The sequence below is a fragment of the Crocuta crocuta genome, unplaced genomic scaffold (genome assembly GCF_008692635.1).
Source record: "Crocuta crocuta isolate KB4526 unplaced genomic scaffold, BGI_CrCroc_1.0 scaffold35, whole genome shotgun sequence".
Lineage (NCBI taxonomy): Eukaryota > Metazoa > Chordata > Mammalia > Carnivora > Hyaenidae > Crocuta > Crocuta crocuta.
The window spans coordinates 7,705,522-7,721,958 of record NW_027530625.1 but is presented as its reverse complement, the minus strand read 5'-3'; the positions used below and the strand labels follow the sequence as shown (position 1 = coordinate 7,721,958).

Sequence of the window (16,437 nt, the reverse complement as noted above, 5' to 3'; positions counted from 1 at the left end):
CCGAGTATTATGCAAGGGATGGTGGGTTTTCTAGTTTAACACCTAGTAGCAGACAGTGTCCATGCCAAGCCCCGGGGACTCGCGGGCTCGGCCTCCCGCTGCACTGAACCCGAGAGCACCGTTTTTCAGAGTTGCAGATGGGCCGTGTCAGAACAAGACGAGCACACTGAGTGCTCAGAAGCAATCTCAGAAATGTTCTCCTCCTTCCACAAAGGCCAGACTGCAGACTGGACCCTGAAGGGACACGAAACAGATGGTTCTTCCCACGGCTGTGTGTCATTTTGCTCTGGGCCATCCGTGTCTTACTGAAGGCCCAAATGTTTATGTCCCAGATACTTAGGGTTAAAAACGTGGCCTGTGACTGACCACAAGGCCAGCCAGTGCCTCACAGGATCCATGGTGGAAATTGTCAGACTCAACAGGAATACGGGGAGAAAGGCCGGGGGAAGCGTGGTGCCTACAGACCCGGCATCTGTCTGCTCCTGGAATGTCCCCCGTGCCCCCCACACCCCTCCTCTGCTGGCAGTTCTCTCCTCCCCCTTCACCAGCAAACTCCTGCTCAGAGCTTCAGCCTGTATGTGCTGCCGCGGGGCCTGCTGCCCTGTAGCCAGGGCTGCGTCCTTCTCGGGCCAATGCCCCAACTGCTTGCCCTAACGTCCACCTCTCCTGCCAAACCCAGCACGCCGAGGACAAGGGCCAGTCTGCCCAGCTCATGCTGTCCTCAGTCCCACGGAAAGGTGGCCCTTAGAAAAAACTTGAGGAATGGCATGAACAGCCCTGCGAACTTTCTCTCCCAAGCTGTTTGTCCTTCTGATGTTTCTGTCCTTGAATACCGACTGTGTAGACCGTGGCCTTGACAAGGAGTGAGTGATCCCATCACTTATTTAAATAGGCCAGTGGAACCTTCTTGATTGCCTTATTTTTATTTTTATTATTTTTTTTAAATATTTTTATTTCTAGGAGAGAGAGAGAGAGAGACAGCGTGAGCAGGGGAGGGTCAGAGAGAGAGGGAGTCACAGACTGAAACAGGCTCCAGGCTCTGAGCTGGCAGTCAGCACAGAGCCCGACGCGGGGCTCGAACCCACGAACCACGAGATCATGACCTAAGCGGAAGTCGGACGCTTAACCGACTAAGCCACCCAGGCGCCCCTTTGATTGCCTTCTTAATCCCAACCACTTACAGATGGAGCAGAGAGCAGGAAGTGTCCCAAGGTCACAGAGCTCATGAGTAATGGCGCTGGAAATCCAGTCCGTGCCCCCACTCGGGCCCCCTGTGCCGGGCCCCCTGTGCCGGGTATGGGGAAGGGGTTGGGCTTCCACGTTGGAGCCGCATTCCCGGGGGGTGGGGGGCCTGGTCAGGGGTGGTCCTAGCTCCTAGTCCTCCTGCACAGGGCAGCACCGCCTCAGGCCCCTGGTGTCCTGGACGCCGCGGACTGTTGGGCGCTTGCAACACAAACCACTTCTCCCTCCCTCCAGGGCCCCAAGGTCGCCAGATGCTTCGGAGCTGGCCCGGTCAGAGGAGGAAGTTGACGAGCTGTCCCTCATCGACCACAATGAAATTATGGCAAGGCTGACGCTCAAGCAGGAGGTGAGGGCAGGCCTTACTTGTGCGTCTGGTCCACACGGAGAGAGAGGGCTTTGAGGAGAAGGACCCAGGCGAGGCACCGACACCCCACACTTGGGAGGCCCTGTGCACGGTGTCTGTCCCGACCCCGGGCCTGGGCCGTAGCGGGCGCTGGACACTGGGCAGATGGGTGGACTCCTAGAGAAAATGTACTGTGTCCCCGTCTCAGGTACTTAAAGAGAGTAATCTCGGGCAGGTCATGTGACCTCTCTAAGCCCCAGAGGATAGGACTCCAGAAGGTACTGTAAGCGTGAGGTCCACGGAGGGCGTGCAGCACAGAGCCGCCTGAGCGTGGAGAACGCCTTCACGTTACTATTGGCAGGAGAACCCACCCTGGTGTCAGTGTGGGGGACACCGGCCGCTTGTGAGGTCCCGGGCCTGGCCCCGGCAGTCGCCTCCATCCCGTGCCTTGTCGGGACGGCGATTCTGGAAGCCCAGAGGAACAGTTTCACGTACTAGCCTTGACCCAGCCCTGGGGAGGGAGCTGTTTCTGGGCTCCGGCTCTGTGGCAGCACACGCAAAGGCACAGACAAGCAGTGGATGCTCCGCCCTTTGCACAGCGCGCTGCACAGGGCCAGGCTGCAGGGTGCAACAGGGAAGGCGAGGCTGGCGGGGGCCCTGGGGCAGCTGGCTTCTCTGCCAATAGAAGTGATGTTTCATCATCCTTCCCAGAAAGTCCTGAAAAATCGGGGCATGGGCGTGGCTGCCCTCCACTTAGCTGGAAATGCATGAAGCTCTCAGGACCCGAGTCCAAGCGTGAAAACACTGACGTGCCTAGAGAGGCAGGCGTGCCTCTGAGACTGTGGGCTGGGGACCCGTGGGGGCTGGCGGGGTGGGTGTCCTTCAGGATCAGGGGCAGGGGCATGGGCTCTCTGGCTCCCGGCAGGTTTATGGGCTAAAGCCTCTGCCCACGTGAAAGTGAGACTTGTTCCTTAATCGGTAGATGGCAGCCGATGTCCTATAAGCAAGGTCCGGCATAATCGAGCATCTTTGTGACACTTTCAGGCTCCTGTGAGGGCTCCCAGTGGAAGGGCTGGTGACTCCTCCCACCTGGGGAAACGTAGTGCGGGGCAGCTGGCTGCAGCTAGGGGAGCGAGCAAACCCACAGGCGCCCCGCGAACCCACAAGAAGCCCCACGGGCCCTACAGCCTTCTTGGGAGTGGCCACCGGTGGCCCGGCCTGCCTCCCCATGGGGTCCCGCCATTCCCAGCGTGAGCCCTGCCCTCCCCACCTCTGGGACCTCAGGTTTGGTGAGGAGGGAACGATCCAATGGTACCATCGTCCCCTGACCCCACGGTGACCCAGAGCCATGAGCCTGATCTGCGATCTGTCCTGCACAGCGAGTGTGGAGAGCTGGGCGGGCCACGTGGGCACATTGGCCTCCGTGCACGGCCACACTACTCCTGGGTGACAGGGCGGAGGGAAGGGGGCCCCAGGGTCTCCACCGTGCAGGGACCTGGTCATCTCGTCCCCGCCTCGGACTTCCTGGTGCTTCTCTCCCGTGGCCGAATCCCGCATGCCCCGCTCTGCTTCTGTCGTTGCAGGGTGACGATGGGCCAGACGTCCGCGGTGGGTCCGGAGATATCCTGCTGGTGCACGCTACTGAGACCGACAGGAAAGGTGCGGCAGCGCCTGGGCGGTGGCCTTCGTCACTGTCACGGCTCTCTCGGGTCCCTGTGAGGACAGCCCGCCCCCAGGGGACGGGGACGGGCCCCCTGCTTCCCAGCCCTGTTGGGGCGTGCCCTCCGCTGGTGAAGGGTAGCGATGACCTCAAGGGTCCCCAGTCTCGGCGGAGGGGGAGCTTCAAGTGCAGAGCTCATCACCCAGTGGGTGCTCCCCCCACGGTCCCTCAAATCACCACACATTCAACAACGTTATCGCTCTGGTGACACGTGGGTAGCTTTCTCCGCTTTTCCTGATGTTTGAACCACCGTGTTATCCCGGCCCGCGGGGACGGGCTGCAGTCGTGGGGGTCCTGGCACGCGTTCTACCAGGAGCCTCCGGCCCAGAGCAGTGACAGCACCGTCACAGGACGGGGTTCCAACCCCGCGCACGGCCACCCCAGTGCGTCCTGACCCGCTGACAGGGCGGGAGAAGCGGGGCACCCGCTGGTCGGTGGACGCCGTGCTGGCTCCAGAGCTGGCCCCTCCCGGCAGGGAGAGGAAGAGGAGGGCAGAGAGGAAGGCGCCGTGACCTTGGCCTCAAGACGGGGACGGGCGTCTGGTTTTCTGTCGACGTCTTTGAAAATTAGTGAAAAGGTGACGTGACAGTAGAATTAAAGTCAGTTGTGGGAAGAGTTAAAATGCCCCAGTCCTGAAACCTCACACCACCAATTTTAATTGTAAAAATGACCGTGTCCCTGTTTTTATAGCAGGTTTCTCAAAATATGTTAGGCAGAATGATTCTGGGAATTTCTAAGTTATGAAAATAGTACAGAAACGTTCACGTTGCAGAGAATTTGAAAAAGAAAAAAAAAAGAAAGGACTCCAACAAATTGACCGTAGCCACGGTGTTGCCTTCTGGGCTCTCTTCACCCCCGGTTTCTTTGGACTAGGGCAGAGCCCGCTCCTGGAGACGGAGTTCAAGTCCAGGCATGTTCCCCACCCCCTCCCGGCTTCAGCTCCCCCGGCTGCTTGAAGAGCTTAGCAGTGGCCCGGGCACAGGGAGGTGCACACTCCTGCTGCGCTCACTCGCCCTGGCTGCCGCCCTCCTCGCCCGCCTGAGCCCCATCCTCAGCTGGGCCGAGAGGAGCAGTCCTCATTTTTTCCGAAAGGGCTGAAGTGGGAGCTGGCTCCCATCCTCAGCTTTGAGCGGTGGGCTGTGTTCCCCCGCAGGCGCGGCCAGCTGTGCCCGGGGAAGAAGGCGCCGCTGCCGCCTGGGCTCGCCGCAGGATCTCATTCATGGAGATCTTGAGGCTGCAGGGAAACAAAGACGTTTGTCCATGAGATGGATTGCGGGGGACAGAGGCCCGGGGCCACATGGCATGTTCCTTGGCTGGGTGGCTTCCTGTGGATCAGAGCCCACATTGGAGGCACTATGCCAGGCAGCCCCCGGCTCAGGGCACGTGCGCACTGGGATCTGTTCTTCTGGAAGCAGGTGTTGGCCTGTGCAGGGCCCATCGCTGCCTCCTTGTCCCCCCCAGGTCATCAGGTTATCAGTGAGCTGGGTGAGTGCAGGGGTCCAGGAAGGAGGAGCTGGAGCACAGAGCCGCTGGGCGGTGCCCTGCGTTTCCAGCCTGTGAGCCTCCCTCACACCACCACCCAGGCCCACCCCTCTGCTGGTCCTCTAGATTCTTCCACTCAGTGGGCTGGGGGCCGGATGAGAGAGAGAGAGAAGGGGGTCTGTGTCCCGGGAAGAACATGCATTTAAACCAGGTGTGTGTGTCACACTCAGCCTCACTGTGAGCAGCACACGTTTGGGGCCCAGTCGGGACTCAGACCTCAGCTCGGGCACAGAATGAACCCTGAAGTCCCTAAGTCCAGCCGGACCCTTTGTGACGGGGACGTCCTGCATTTACAACATTGCATTTTGCCTTTAGGGTCAGAGACTGTGTCACCACCGCGCGCAGAGCAGGCCAGCCCCTCTGAAGGGCGGGGGTGGGGTGGGGGCTGCTGGTCCGGGTCCCGCCCGACAGCTGGGGCCAGGCTGCCTTCCCCTTACCTGCCGCTTGTGGGTTCCCACAGGGGCCGGGCTCTGCTCCTTCAGCCTTGTCTTCGGTCCCAGAATGTGAGTCTTTGCTCCTGGACACCGCCTCCAAGGTGTTACCTGTGATTTAGCTCCAAAGTCCTGCTGAGAAGTCTGGGTTATTTTCTCTCTGCCCACGATGATGACGACCCTTTGAACCATCAGGTCTTAGGACAGACAGGAGGCCTCAGTGTGTTGTCAGGGACACCGCCGTCTTTGTCCCCTGCCCCTGGCAGGCGCCACTCATCAGTTGTTCTTCCTCTAGATTTGGTGCTGTACTGCGAGGCCTTCTTGACCACCTACCGGACCTTCATCACCCCGGAGGAGCTGATCAAGAAGCTGCAGTACAGATATCCTTTCCCGTGGCCTCAGGCCGGGCTTCCTCTTCTTTGAGCCTCTGGCCCCGCCCAGGGGCTGAGGTGGCATCAAGGGGTCGTGGATGTGCCGCCTGATGGCGGTCGTGGGCACTAAGGAGTCAGGGAAAGGGGTTAGAATTGGCGTAACCGCAAGGGAGGGAGCACCCAGGCCCCCAAAGAGATCCAGGTCCGTGGCACCTGCAGCTTCTGAGCTGAGCTGCAGGGCACTGTGGTGACAGGCACCACGTGTGCGGGGCTTACAGGAGTCAGGACTCCAATAAGCAGCCTCAGGGCCAGACCCAGCAGTGGACAGAAACGCCCCGTCCAGGCAGAATCGGCCCCTGCCCCTCAGCTGCGTCGGCCCCGACGGGCTTATCCCTTCAAGGGTCACCCTGTGCAGCAGCAGCCGAGGAAGACCCACGGCCCTGGGACCCGCTGTCATGAAATTTCTCTCAAACCTGCTCTTCTAAAAAGCCAGCCGGCCCAGGGTCCCCCGCTCCTTGGCCACCTCTCCACGTCACAGCCCACGACTGCCATCTGCTGGCCCGGCCACTTGTTACTTGGGGCAGGAAGTCCTGACTTGTCCCGGCCGGCTGCCTGCCTCTCCTGTGTGCCCTGAAGCTGCCCCCGCCGGGCTCGTGTGTCCTGCAGACCTCTGTGTCCCCGCGCTCCAGCACGAGAGGACCTGGTCCCTCAAGACGGAAGTGGACAGTCCGCATCCAGTCGCTCACAGGTGTCGCTCAGCAAGTGGCAGTTACACACTTGTCGGGAACTTCTTAGTGCCAGGCCGGCTTGCTCAGCCGTGAATCCGCTCGCTGTGTCACCACCATGCTGAGGATGGTGCCGCTGTGTCACACCTATTCTGTGATCAAGGAAATAGAGAAGGTAAATGAGCCACACAGCTGGTTGGTGGGAGAGTGGCCACCGAGTCCCCCCAAGCCCAGGTTCCCAGCACCTCCCCTGTTCAGCTGCTGCAGGCATTGATGGGCGTGTTGCAGCCTCGAGATCCGGGCCCAGCTGGCTAGTGAGCCCTGTGCTGCAGGCTCTGGGGACGGTCCTTGGTGTGTCCCTACCCCTCCGGGGTCCCATGGATCACTGGAGAGCAGGAAGGAACAGCCAGAGGGGGGTTAGGAGAGGACGCAGAGACCACGGCCTTGGGGAGGAGCAGGAGGGGCTTAGGTGTTGTAACAGCCCGTCGGGTGAGGCTCTGGAGAGACTGGGAGGGAGGGGCCCAGGGCACGAGTGGAGGAGGCCCCTCTGGGCCATGCCCCTGCCCCGGAGACCGAGGGCTTTTTAGGGCATGTGGTTTTTGACCACTGTTTTCCAGCTGAGGCCCAGCGAAGTGGCCTGTGGTGTTTCGGGGAGTCCCGAAGGAAGGTTCCGTGGGGACCGACGGAGGGGCGGGGCCTCAAGGAGCAGGGTAGCAGCTTCCAGGTCACCATGCCTCATCCACGGGGCTCCTGGGCACCACAAGCACTCCCTAAAGGGCAGCTGGGAGCAGGCAGCCCCCCCCCCACCACGCCACCCCTGCCTGTGTGAGAACGCCTTTCTTTAACCCGCACTCCACGTACGAGAAGTTCTCTCCCTTCGCCGACACGTTCAAGAAGCGCGTCAGCAAGAACACGTTCTTCGTGCTGGTGCGGGTCGTGGATGAACTCTGGTGAGTGCGTCTGCCCGGGAGGTGCCAGGAGGCAGGTGGGGAACCCTTAGGGCATCCCCGGGTGCCCCCCCAACCCCTGGCAGGGCCGCAGGCTTTCCTGCGGAGAAGGCGCCATCCATCCTATCAGTAACATTCCACCTGCTTCTCCCTCAAGAAAGAAGCTCCTGCCCACTTGCACGAGACCCCTGGGGAGAATGACCCACCCACCCAGACCCACCATGGGCCACGCCTCCTGGCCAGGCATCCCTCGCAAACAGGGAGTGTGGGCCTGGCCTGTGCCCTCAGCCACCAGCAGTAGTGGGGGGCCCTGTCTGCTCTTCTCGGCCCCCCACGCCTCCCAACTCAGCACTCGCCATCACTGTTCACTTAACAAGTACACATCTGGCCAGTCCCTTTCCTAGGCCTGCCTTCAGGATATTTCCCTGCTGCGGGAGGGTGGCCTTGGTCCGTGACTGCATAGCCTCGAGCCCCCCGTGCTCAGAAAGTACCGTGCAGGGAGGTTCCGGAGTGTCCTACAGGCGGCTGGTCTGAGGGGCTAGGACCGCTCAGTGACTGTCGCCGGGGTGGGACCAGGAGCTTCCTCTGGGGTGGGATTTACATGCGAATGTCTCCATAACCCAGGCACTCGTGCGGGCCTGGTGCTCGCTGCCACGTGACCCTTGGGTATCATGAGGTGGATCTGGGCCCAGCGGCAGCCCCTTCCTGTGTGCGTCCCTGTCCCTCACCGTGTGGCCTTGGTCCCCTAGCCTAGTGGAGCTGACGGAAGAGATCCTGAAGCTGCTGATGGAGCTGGTCTTTCGCTTGGTGTGCAGCGGGGAGCTGAGCCTGGCCCGCGTGCTCCGGAAGAACATCCTGGACAAGGTGGACCAGAAGAAGCTGCTCCGGTGTGCCAACTCTGACCAGCCCCTGGCAGCCAGGGGGGTGGCTGCCAGGTGAGCGAACGGCCCTGCCCTCTGCAGCTCCCTTCCTCTGCCGGGAGCTGCACCCGCCAGGGGCCTCTCCGTTCCATCGCCCTCGGCCTCCCCAGCGCCACAGCCTCCCGTCCTGGCTCGGCCCAGGCCCAGCACACAGCCTAGTGGGTTCCCAGGGGCTGGGCCTCTTCTCCAGGGTCATGATGTGTGATGTGTCCCCTTTTCCAGGAAGTGAGGAGCCAGGGCAGGGGTCACCTAGTGGGACAGGAGATAGGCGAATGCATTCCAGGCTGTGGTCAGCTCTGGTCTCCCGGCACTAACGAGGCAGCTGTGAACTCTTGCCTGCCCCCGACCCCGCCGTCCTGAACATTCCTGAGAACCTGTGTGTGGTCTCCAGTCTGTAGCCTGTCCCCCAGCCATAGATGTTTGTTGATGTGTCACTTCCTGTTGGTGTTTCGGCCTTCAGCCCTGTGGCACCATCTCTGCTCCCGCCGGGCCCCAGCGACGGGGTCACCCACCTAGCAGCGGCACCAGGGACCCTGGCCTGAGTGCAGGGTCGTCTCGTCCTGCCACCAGTCAGCTCTGTGGCCACCGTCCTCCTATGAGGCAAGGCTCGGGGCGGCTGCTCCCTCTGGGCCCCGGCGCCGAGGCTGCACTGGGTGCCACCCCACTCCTGCTGTCCTGACTGCTCATCTTGTGCCTCTGTCTTCTAGGCCCGGGACGCTACATGACTTCCACAGCCACGAGATAGCCGAGCAGCTGACTCTGCTGGACGCCGAGCTCTTTTATAAGATAGAGGTATGGCCTTGAGTGGGGCTGGGGACCGGGGATAAGACGGGCCCTGGGCGAGCAGCTACTGCTTGTCCCTAAACAGGAGAAACCCCTCATCCTGGGGAAGCCAGAGGGCTCCCGTGCCATCCAGTCCACTTCCTTTTTCAGATTCCTGAGGTTTTGCTTTGGGCGAAAGAGCAGAATGAGGAGAAGAGCCCCAACTTGACCCAGTTCACGGAGCACTTCAACAACATGTCCTACTGGTAAGGAGGGGCTGCAGTGCGACACCCCCCCACTCCGCCCCGGTTCTCTGGGCAGCGCGTCTGAGCGGGTTCCCTCAGGCAGGGAGGAGGTGCCCCCTTCCTTCCTCCCAGCTCCTGCCGATGCCCGGGGCATTCACTGGGACCCACAGGCGGAGGGCAGGGCCAGGGCGGATCTGGCATGGTGGAAGGGGCCGCCTGGAGGGCTGGTTGAGGAGGCGGCGGAGATGGGGGATTGATTAGTAATGTCTGCCATGGGAGGTGGCAGGAGGGTCCTGTTTGCCTTCCCACTGGTCGCTGCCAGGCGGCCTCAGGGCTGAGCCTCACCCGGCTTCTGCCTGAAAGAGAACAGCTAAGGAGGGTGTTCTGTTAAAACTTTAATTTAGCCCTGAATTCTTGAAACAGAATGAAGCCCAAAGGTGTGTTTACACTACAATACACAACAGAACTGTTAGCTTTTATAGATAAGACTCAAAGGTGCCCATGGCCTCTCCACGTCAGGTGGAGGAGGGTCAGAGCAGGGGCAGCCACACCCCCTGCCCGCCCCACGCTGGCCTTCCGCTCGCTGCTGAGGTTCTCAAGGTGGCCCGTGCTCATCAGAAACTCAGGCTCCAGGGCCTCCATCTGCCCGCACGGCTGCAGGTCCCCATCATGGCGTGTGGCCTCCCGCCTGTCCCTGGGATGCCGTGGGCTCCTTGAGAGCAGAGGCGGGCCCTCTGCTTGGCGCCTCAAAAGCCTTGGGCACGCAGGGCAGGCATCTGCATCCCTTCCACCAGGGCCACCGAGGGGTGTGGGAGGCGGCCGGTCAGCTCAGCGCTCTCTCCCTCTTTGGTTCACACAGGGTCCGCTCCATAATCATGTTACAAGAAAAAGCCCAGGACAGGGAGCGGCTGCTGTTGAAGTTCATCAAGATCATGAAGGTAACCGCGGGCGCCCTGCCCAGAGTCTGCTCCTCGGGGCCCCGGGCCTGCCTCACGGCCTCCCCTCCCTCCGCAGCACCTACGGAAGCTGAACAACTTTAACTCCTACCTGGCCATCCTCTCGGCACTGGACTCGGCTCCCATCCGCAGGCTGGAGTGGCAGAAGCAGACCTCGGAGGTGAGTGGCTGGCGGGAGGGGGTCCACCTGGCCCCCGGGTTGTCCCCTCACGATGTCCTGCCCCTGGGTCCCAGCTTCACCTGTCCCTTCCTCCCGTGCTTCTGGAGGCGCTGCTCTGGGCCGCGTTGGTCATTGCGGACATACTGTGAACAGGCTACACAGAGGGGATGGTTGCTTTAGGGCAGGGGGGCCACTCAGGTCATCTCAAGGGGTGACACAAAGGGATAGTTGTAAGACAGTGTCATATGGAGAAGTGTGGGACAGTCACAACGGCTGCTCCAGGAGCGTGGGTGGGGGGCGTCCCGAGGAGGTGCAACATCGGAGACGGGGGTGAGATTGGCAAGAGCCCCACACCACATGCAGGAAGGGCAGAGGCAGGCTCGGGCAGGACACAGGTCGTGACGGGCTTCGGAAGCCCACCGGGGTCCCCCGGGCACTCAGCCGTGGCTCTGCAGCGGGCTCCGGGCGGGGGGGGGGGGGCTGGCGTCCCTGCCCTCACACTCTGTCCCCCCTGCCCAGGGCCTGGCCGAGTACTGCACGCTGATTGACAGCTCGTCCTCCTTCCGTGCCTACCGGGCCGCCCTCTCCGAGGTGGAGCCCCCCTGCATCCCGTACCTGTGAGTAGAGCCCCGGCTCCCTCAGACCCTCCCTTAAAGGGTTCCTACCCAGACGGTTCTACTTCTAGGTTTAAAACTAGGGGCACCTGGGTGGCTCAGTCGGTTAAGCATCTGGCTCAGGCCGTGATCTCATGGCTTGGAGTTCAAGCCCTGCGGCCCGGCTCTGTGCTGACAGCTCAGAACCTGGAGCCTGCTTCAGATTCTGTGTCTCCCTCTCTCTCTCAAAAAAAAAACCATTTGTTTTAATGAAAAGTTTAAAAAGTAAAACATGCTCCTTGTCACACAGTTTAAAGAGAAAGGAAAGGTCCAGCTCTCCCATCTCCCCGTCCCACTTCTGTTTCCTTCCCTCATCCGCCAGCACGGGGACTTCTGTCTGCCCCGCCCTCGCCCCAGGGAGGGGCCCTCAAACTTGGCCGCACGTTACAGTAAGCTGAGGGCCCTGAGAGCGCTCCGCGTAGAGAGGCTCAGAGAGGGTTTCCCCAGGTGTGAGCACGGAACAGACTAAATGGGGCTTCGGGGGAGCAGCATTCTCTGCTCACTGACGCTTAAGGAAATAGTGGAAGTAGTGAGAGGCTGGCCCAGGTTCTCTGTTAGCGGAGCCCGTAACAAGCTGGTAGACCTGGGGCAGCTCCGAGAGACAGAGGGGTACAAGATGGAGTGGGGCTGCCTTCAGGGCCCTCACGCCCCCGGACATCCCTTCACCTTGCTTTCCCACTGGGGGGCGTCATCTGCGGCCCATCACTCACCTTGGGGCTTCACGTCCCCTGTAGTTAGAAGCCCGTTACCTCCCTTGTTAACAAAACCCAGAACTCGGTAGGAGGAGAGGCCTGGAGATCGTCTCTTCGGTATGTTTTTCCTGCGCTGGCTTTGCGGGGACAGACGGCCACGCCCCGGCCCCGCTGGCTCAGGCGCGCGCACGGGCCGTGACGGGGCTTCTCCGCCCTCCCAGGGGCCTTATCCTCCAGGACCTCACCTTCGTCCACCTGGGAAACCCGGACTACATCGACGGGAAGGTGAACTTTTCCAAACGGTGGCAGCAGTTCAACATCCTGGACAGCATGCGGTGCTTCCAGCAGGCGTGAGTGCGGCCCCCCCCAAGCAGGGCGGGGGCGTGGCGGGCCAACGGCTGTGAGGCGCAGCACGGCCCGAGGCCTGCACGTCACTACAAGGAGGTTCCAGACCAGAGCGGTGGGGGGGGAGGTCTCCCTGGGGCCCACGCGGGTCCCCACGCCGCTCTGACTGGCGCCTCCCCCCGCAACCAGGCACTACGACATCCGGAGAAACGACGACATCATCAACTTCTTCAATGACTTCAGCGACCACCTGGCGGAGGAGGCCCTGTGGGAACTGTCTCTGAAGATCAAACCCAGGAACATCACGAGGAGGAAGACAGACCGGGAGGAGACCTAGAAGCGGTGCTGTGAGCGGGAGCGAGGAGAGCGCTGCCGAGAGGGGCCCCGAGGGCGGCCCCGAGACCGGGAGGGACTTTGGACCTGGCCCCGGGCAGGCTGCACGCGCCCTGGCCCAGCCGGCCCTGGCCCTCAGCCATCAAGGGCGGGAGCCCCGCGGGAGCGGAGCCAGCAGGCGGGTCTCGTTGCCGATTTGTGAACCCGTGGTTTGGTTTGGGTTTGGGTTTCTGCTTTCACTTCTGCATCCCCTCTTCCCCCGCCGCCTGGGAGCAGCGTAGGGAGGTCAGCAGCCCAAGAACGGTGGGCTCCGCACCCCTCCCTAGGTCCTAGGGTCCTGGAGCTGCTGAAATGACACATGAGCGGAAGACCCTCGCAAGGTGGGGGGCTGGGCTCCCGGTGACGTGGAATGAAGGGGACGTGCAGTTGGGTGGCCAGAAAGCAGAGAAGACCCGAGGAGGCTCCTTCCACTTTCCCTGCCCTGCTTTTTAAAATGCAAAACGGTGCGAGCTTCTGATGTAGCCCCCAAAGGTTCCCAGCAGGTGGCCTTTCAGCAGCCCCAGAGCTGGCCCTCTGTCCCTTCATCTACCCCCGCACCTGGTCCCCCGGGGAGCTGGGCAGAGGGAGGACTTAGGTGTTATCGGGGCTGGGCCGGGAGCTCCCGGGTGAGTGAATCTGGAGAGCGGGGGGGTGCGACTGTCCTGGGGAAGGCCTGCGGCCCCCTCCTCTGTTGCTTGCTGTGTGCCTTAAACTCCACCTCCTGCCCCCTGTACCCCGTGGGCTCCCTTCCCACCTCCCTCCATCTGGTGGGGCCGGGGGTGCATCGAGACCCGTCTCCCAGTGCAGCGGGCTCCGTCCTGGGAAGGAGGGGATGTCCCTGAGGACCGGCACCTACCCGGGGCAGGCCAGCTGCCTCTGGGACAGCGTCTTCCCTGTTGGAAACCGCTCTCGCTGCTGAGGTTGACCGTCTGAGGCAGGTCTGCAGGGTGGTCTCCGCACGCAGAGGGGCCCGACTCCGGGCGGCTGCCCCCACGCCCCTCGCGGGGCGTCCTGGTTTGCGTGCCTGCGTGCTCGCTTCTCCTGGGCTTGGGACTTGGTCAAGCAAACACCGGGATCTGACTTCAACAACCGGTCACTTTGAGTCCTTCGTGGGTTTTGAACAGCTCTCTTCGCGCTTGCGCGTGGTCCCGTGCGAAGAGGGGAGCACAGCTGTCAAAGGCCCGCGGCGCCCCGAGGGCAGCGATGGAGCCGAGGCAGGCAGAACGAGTCACTTTCTTCTGAAAAGGGTGTGGTCGCGGTTCAGCGGCAGTGCTGGGGGCGGGCTTGCCTCCCACTCGGAACCCCTCCCTGAGTCTTGTCTTGTCCCTTCCCATCGCGCCTCCCCCTGCCGGATGGGGTCTCCACCTCACACACGGTCACATGGGCATCTGGGTCCCGGTCCGGCCCCAGCATGAGCTGCGGGGGGCTTTCCCTGCCCTCCCCTCTCCCCCCGGAGCCCTGGGCAGTCTGAGCAGACCTGCCAGGCGGACGGAGGCGGTGCGCTGGGGACAAGGGGCCACGGGTCAGGGTGACCAGGGAGGGGCGCAGGGGCGGTGGGTATTTAACTTATTGGCCGACGGGTTCCCGCCCCGCGCCTCACTGAGACGCTCTCGGGGACGAGAGTCCACTCTCACCGCAGGTGGGGTCAGCGGAAGGGCAGGCACACGCCAGGTCGGAACGACCCCAGCCCTCCAGAAGCCTCTCCCACCCCTCCCCCACGTTCCATTGTAAGATATGTATGTTCCCCCACTAACCTGGCTGATAGCAGCATCTTCCTGCAGACATTTCAAACCTGTAACTTTTATATGAAAGACAAATAAACACCGATGAAAGCTGCGTCCCAGTGACCGAGCTGCCTCCTCCTAGACAGGGCTTCCGGCACATTCCGTGTGCGGTTATACATCCCAGTCCGGGTGGTTTGGGCAGGGCGAGATAGAGGTCACCAGCCCTGGTCTGGAATTCTCCCTCCTAGGCCTTGTGCTTCAGAAGTGGATTAACCCACAAGCCCTGTACTGCCCCCAGCATCCTGGAAAAACTGAAGTTTCTAGAGTGGAATTCAGGGGGCGCCTTCTGCAAGGTTCCATCCGCCTACCACTCACAAGGCAGCACGCACAGGCTTGGAAACAGTCATGGGAGTTTCAGTCTTTTCTGTCTGAGGTGGGCAAGATCCCCTCCACTCCAGGGGAGCCGCTGGACTTCTTCCCTGCCTGCACGTCATCCCCTTCCCCATCCTGCCCGCATCCCCGTGTCCGAGAGAGGGAGCAGGGAGCCCCGAGTCCTCCACTAGCCGACAGTACCAGGAACCAGCCTGGCCTGGCCCCAGACCCCCGCAGGTGACTGGGAGGTAACAGGCCAGGTGCGGATGTGGGCGCTGACCCTGCCCACCAGAGCTGCAGGGCCTGGCCGCTACCACCCACCCTGGTTAAGTGCCTGGGAATCTGCACGTCCAACCCAGCAACTCAGGATCCTCAGATGACCCGAGAAGGACGCTTCCCTAGCTGCTCCCACACACCCGCCCCCGCCCCCATTCAGGCCTCAGATCCGTGCACAGGGCCCGTCTTCTGGGGGTGCGATGGCCTCACACTGTCCCTTCCGGTGGGCTTAGAGGCAGACCCCTCACGAGATTCATTTAAAGCTTCATTCATTCATCAACTTGTTGTGTCCACTAGGGGTCATCATTTAGGAAAAGGGGTCCCTGGCCCGGCAGGGTCTGTGTTATTCTAGTCCTGCATTTGCTGGGAACACGCCAGAGGAGCCTCACCCTCGGCTCCCGTCCCGGTCCCCCAGCCGGCAGGGCGGGTATCAGCGTCTTCCACCTCACAGGGTCTGGGAGCGCCCAGCGAGTTAGCACCTGGAGCAGGCCTGACAGACTGCCACCTCTGTCATCACGTCCCCGCGGAGACCCTGCAGACCCCTGTGGCCTGTCCTCCTCAGAATCCCTACAGGCAAACTAGTAGAGCCGTGGTAAATGCCACAAAGAGGCTCTTGACATTAAAGAAACAGTCTGCTTTGAAATCCACTCACAGACGTCAGGTCCAGACAGGCCTAACGGGTGACTCGTGCCAAACAAGCAGCTTCAGGCTTACGTGCTCACCCCCGAGGACAGGAGGGGACACCTCCCAACCCGTTACCCAAGACAACAGTCCAAAAAACCTACAGCCAGCACTTGTAAAATAATCCCAGCACCCCCAAACCAAGAGCATGTAAAACTCCGCACTCTCCCTCAGATGCAAGGGCGGGATGTCCGTAAGCCGGTCAATGGACTAGACCTCACGCGCCAGACACCTTGTTCCGGTGCCCCCATACGGCCACCTCTCCTTCCCAGCCCTGTGCAGGTAGGCGCCTGAGAGCCAGACACGCATCACCGTGGGCAGGGCACGGCGGGTGTGACACCCTTAGGCTCCAGGCGTGGAGGAGGCAGAGTTCCACGTTGTCTGGTTGCAGGTGAACCAGACCACGACCTCGACCGTCCCCACCAGACTGGACGTGAGTAAGAAATGAACTTGCGCTAAGCTGCTGAGACTTTAGGGTTTGTAAATCCTCACAGCACAGCTGAGCTGGCCCAACGAACCCTCCTCACAGAGGAAGGACACCACGGCATCCCCTCAGTCGTGAGAACGGCCTCTGTTAGGAAGGCAACACCCATAATTTGTTTAAAACTCTTAGAAATCAAAAACTTCCTTAATTTGATAAAAGTTACCTTCCAAAATCCCACGCACACGTCATACTTCACGTTGAGATATTCAGAGCATCTCCTTTAAAACCGAAACAAGGTAAGGATTCTGCAGTCATGCTGTGCACTCACTGTCGCACTGGAGAGCCTCGTCACTGCTGCAGGAAAAGAAAAATAACAAGGGATTACTAAGAAAATCTACCAGGCTGCCCGGCTGGCTCCGTCACTAGCGCGTGTGACTCTTCATCTCAGGATCATGAGTTCAAGCCCCACACTGGACACAGAGCCTACTTAAAAAAAAAATCTACCAAGGTAGTTAGCTGTACAGTCAGATTAAA

General features: G+C 61.3%; 1 protein-coding gene across 1 annotated transcript in view; it reads left to right on the top strand.

Moving 5' to 3' along the window:
• RAPGEF1 (Rap guanine nucleotide exchange factor 1) overlaps positions 1 to 14,262 on the top strand; it is a 107,567-nt gene extending 93,305 nt beyond the window's left edge. The window contains exons 15-26 of the mRNA XM_077768410.1: positions 1,477 to 1,588; positions 3,169 to 3,244; positions 5,574 to 5,658; positions 7,232 to 7,324; positions 8,071 to 8,256; positions 8,949 to 9,033; positions 9,175 to 9,269; positions 10,108 to 10,186; positions 10,263 to 10,364; positions 10,884 to 10,981; positions 11,931 to 12,059; positions 12,244 to 14,262. Of these exons, the coding sequence (XP_077624536.1) occupies positions 1,477 to 1,588; positions 3,169 to 3,244; positions 5,574 to 5,658; positions 7,232 to 7,324; positions 8,071 to 8,256; positions 8,949 to 9,033; positions 9,175 to 9,269; positions 10,108 to 10,186; positions 10,263 to 10,364; positions 10,884 to 10,981; positions 11,931 to 12,059; positions 12,244 to 12,391 (1,288 nt within the window). The 3' untranslated portion in view covers positions 12,392 to 14,262. The remainder of the gene's footprint in view (positions 1 to 1,476; positions 1,589 to 3,168; positions 3,245 to 5,573; positions 5,659 to 7,231; positions 7,325 to 8,070; positions 8,257 to 8,948; positions 9,034 to 9,174; positions 9,270 to 10,107; positions 10,187 to 10,262; positions 10,365 to 10,883; positions 10,982 to 11,930; positions 12,060 to 12,243) is intronic.
• The last annotated feature ends 2,175 nt before the right edge of the window (positions 14,263 to 16,437 follow it).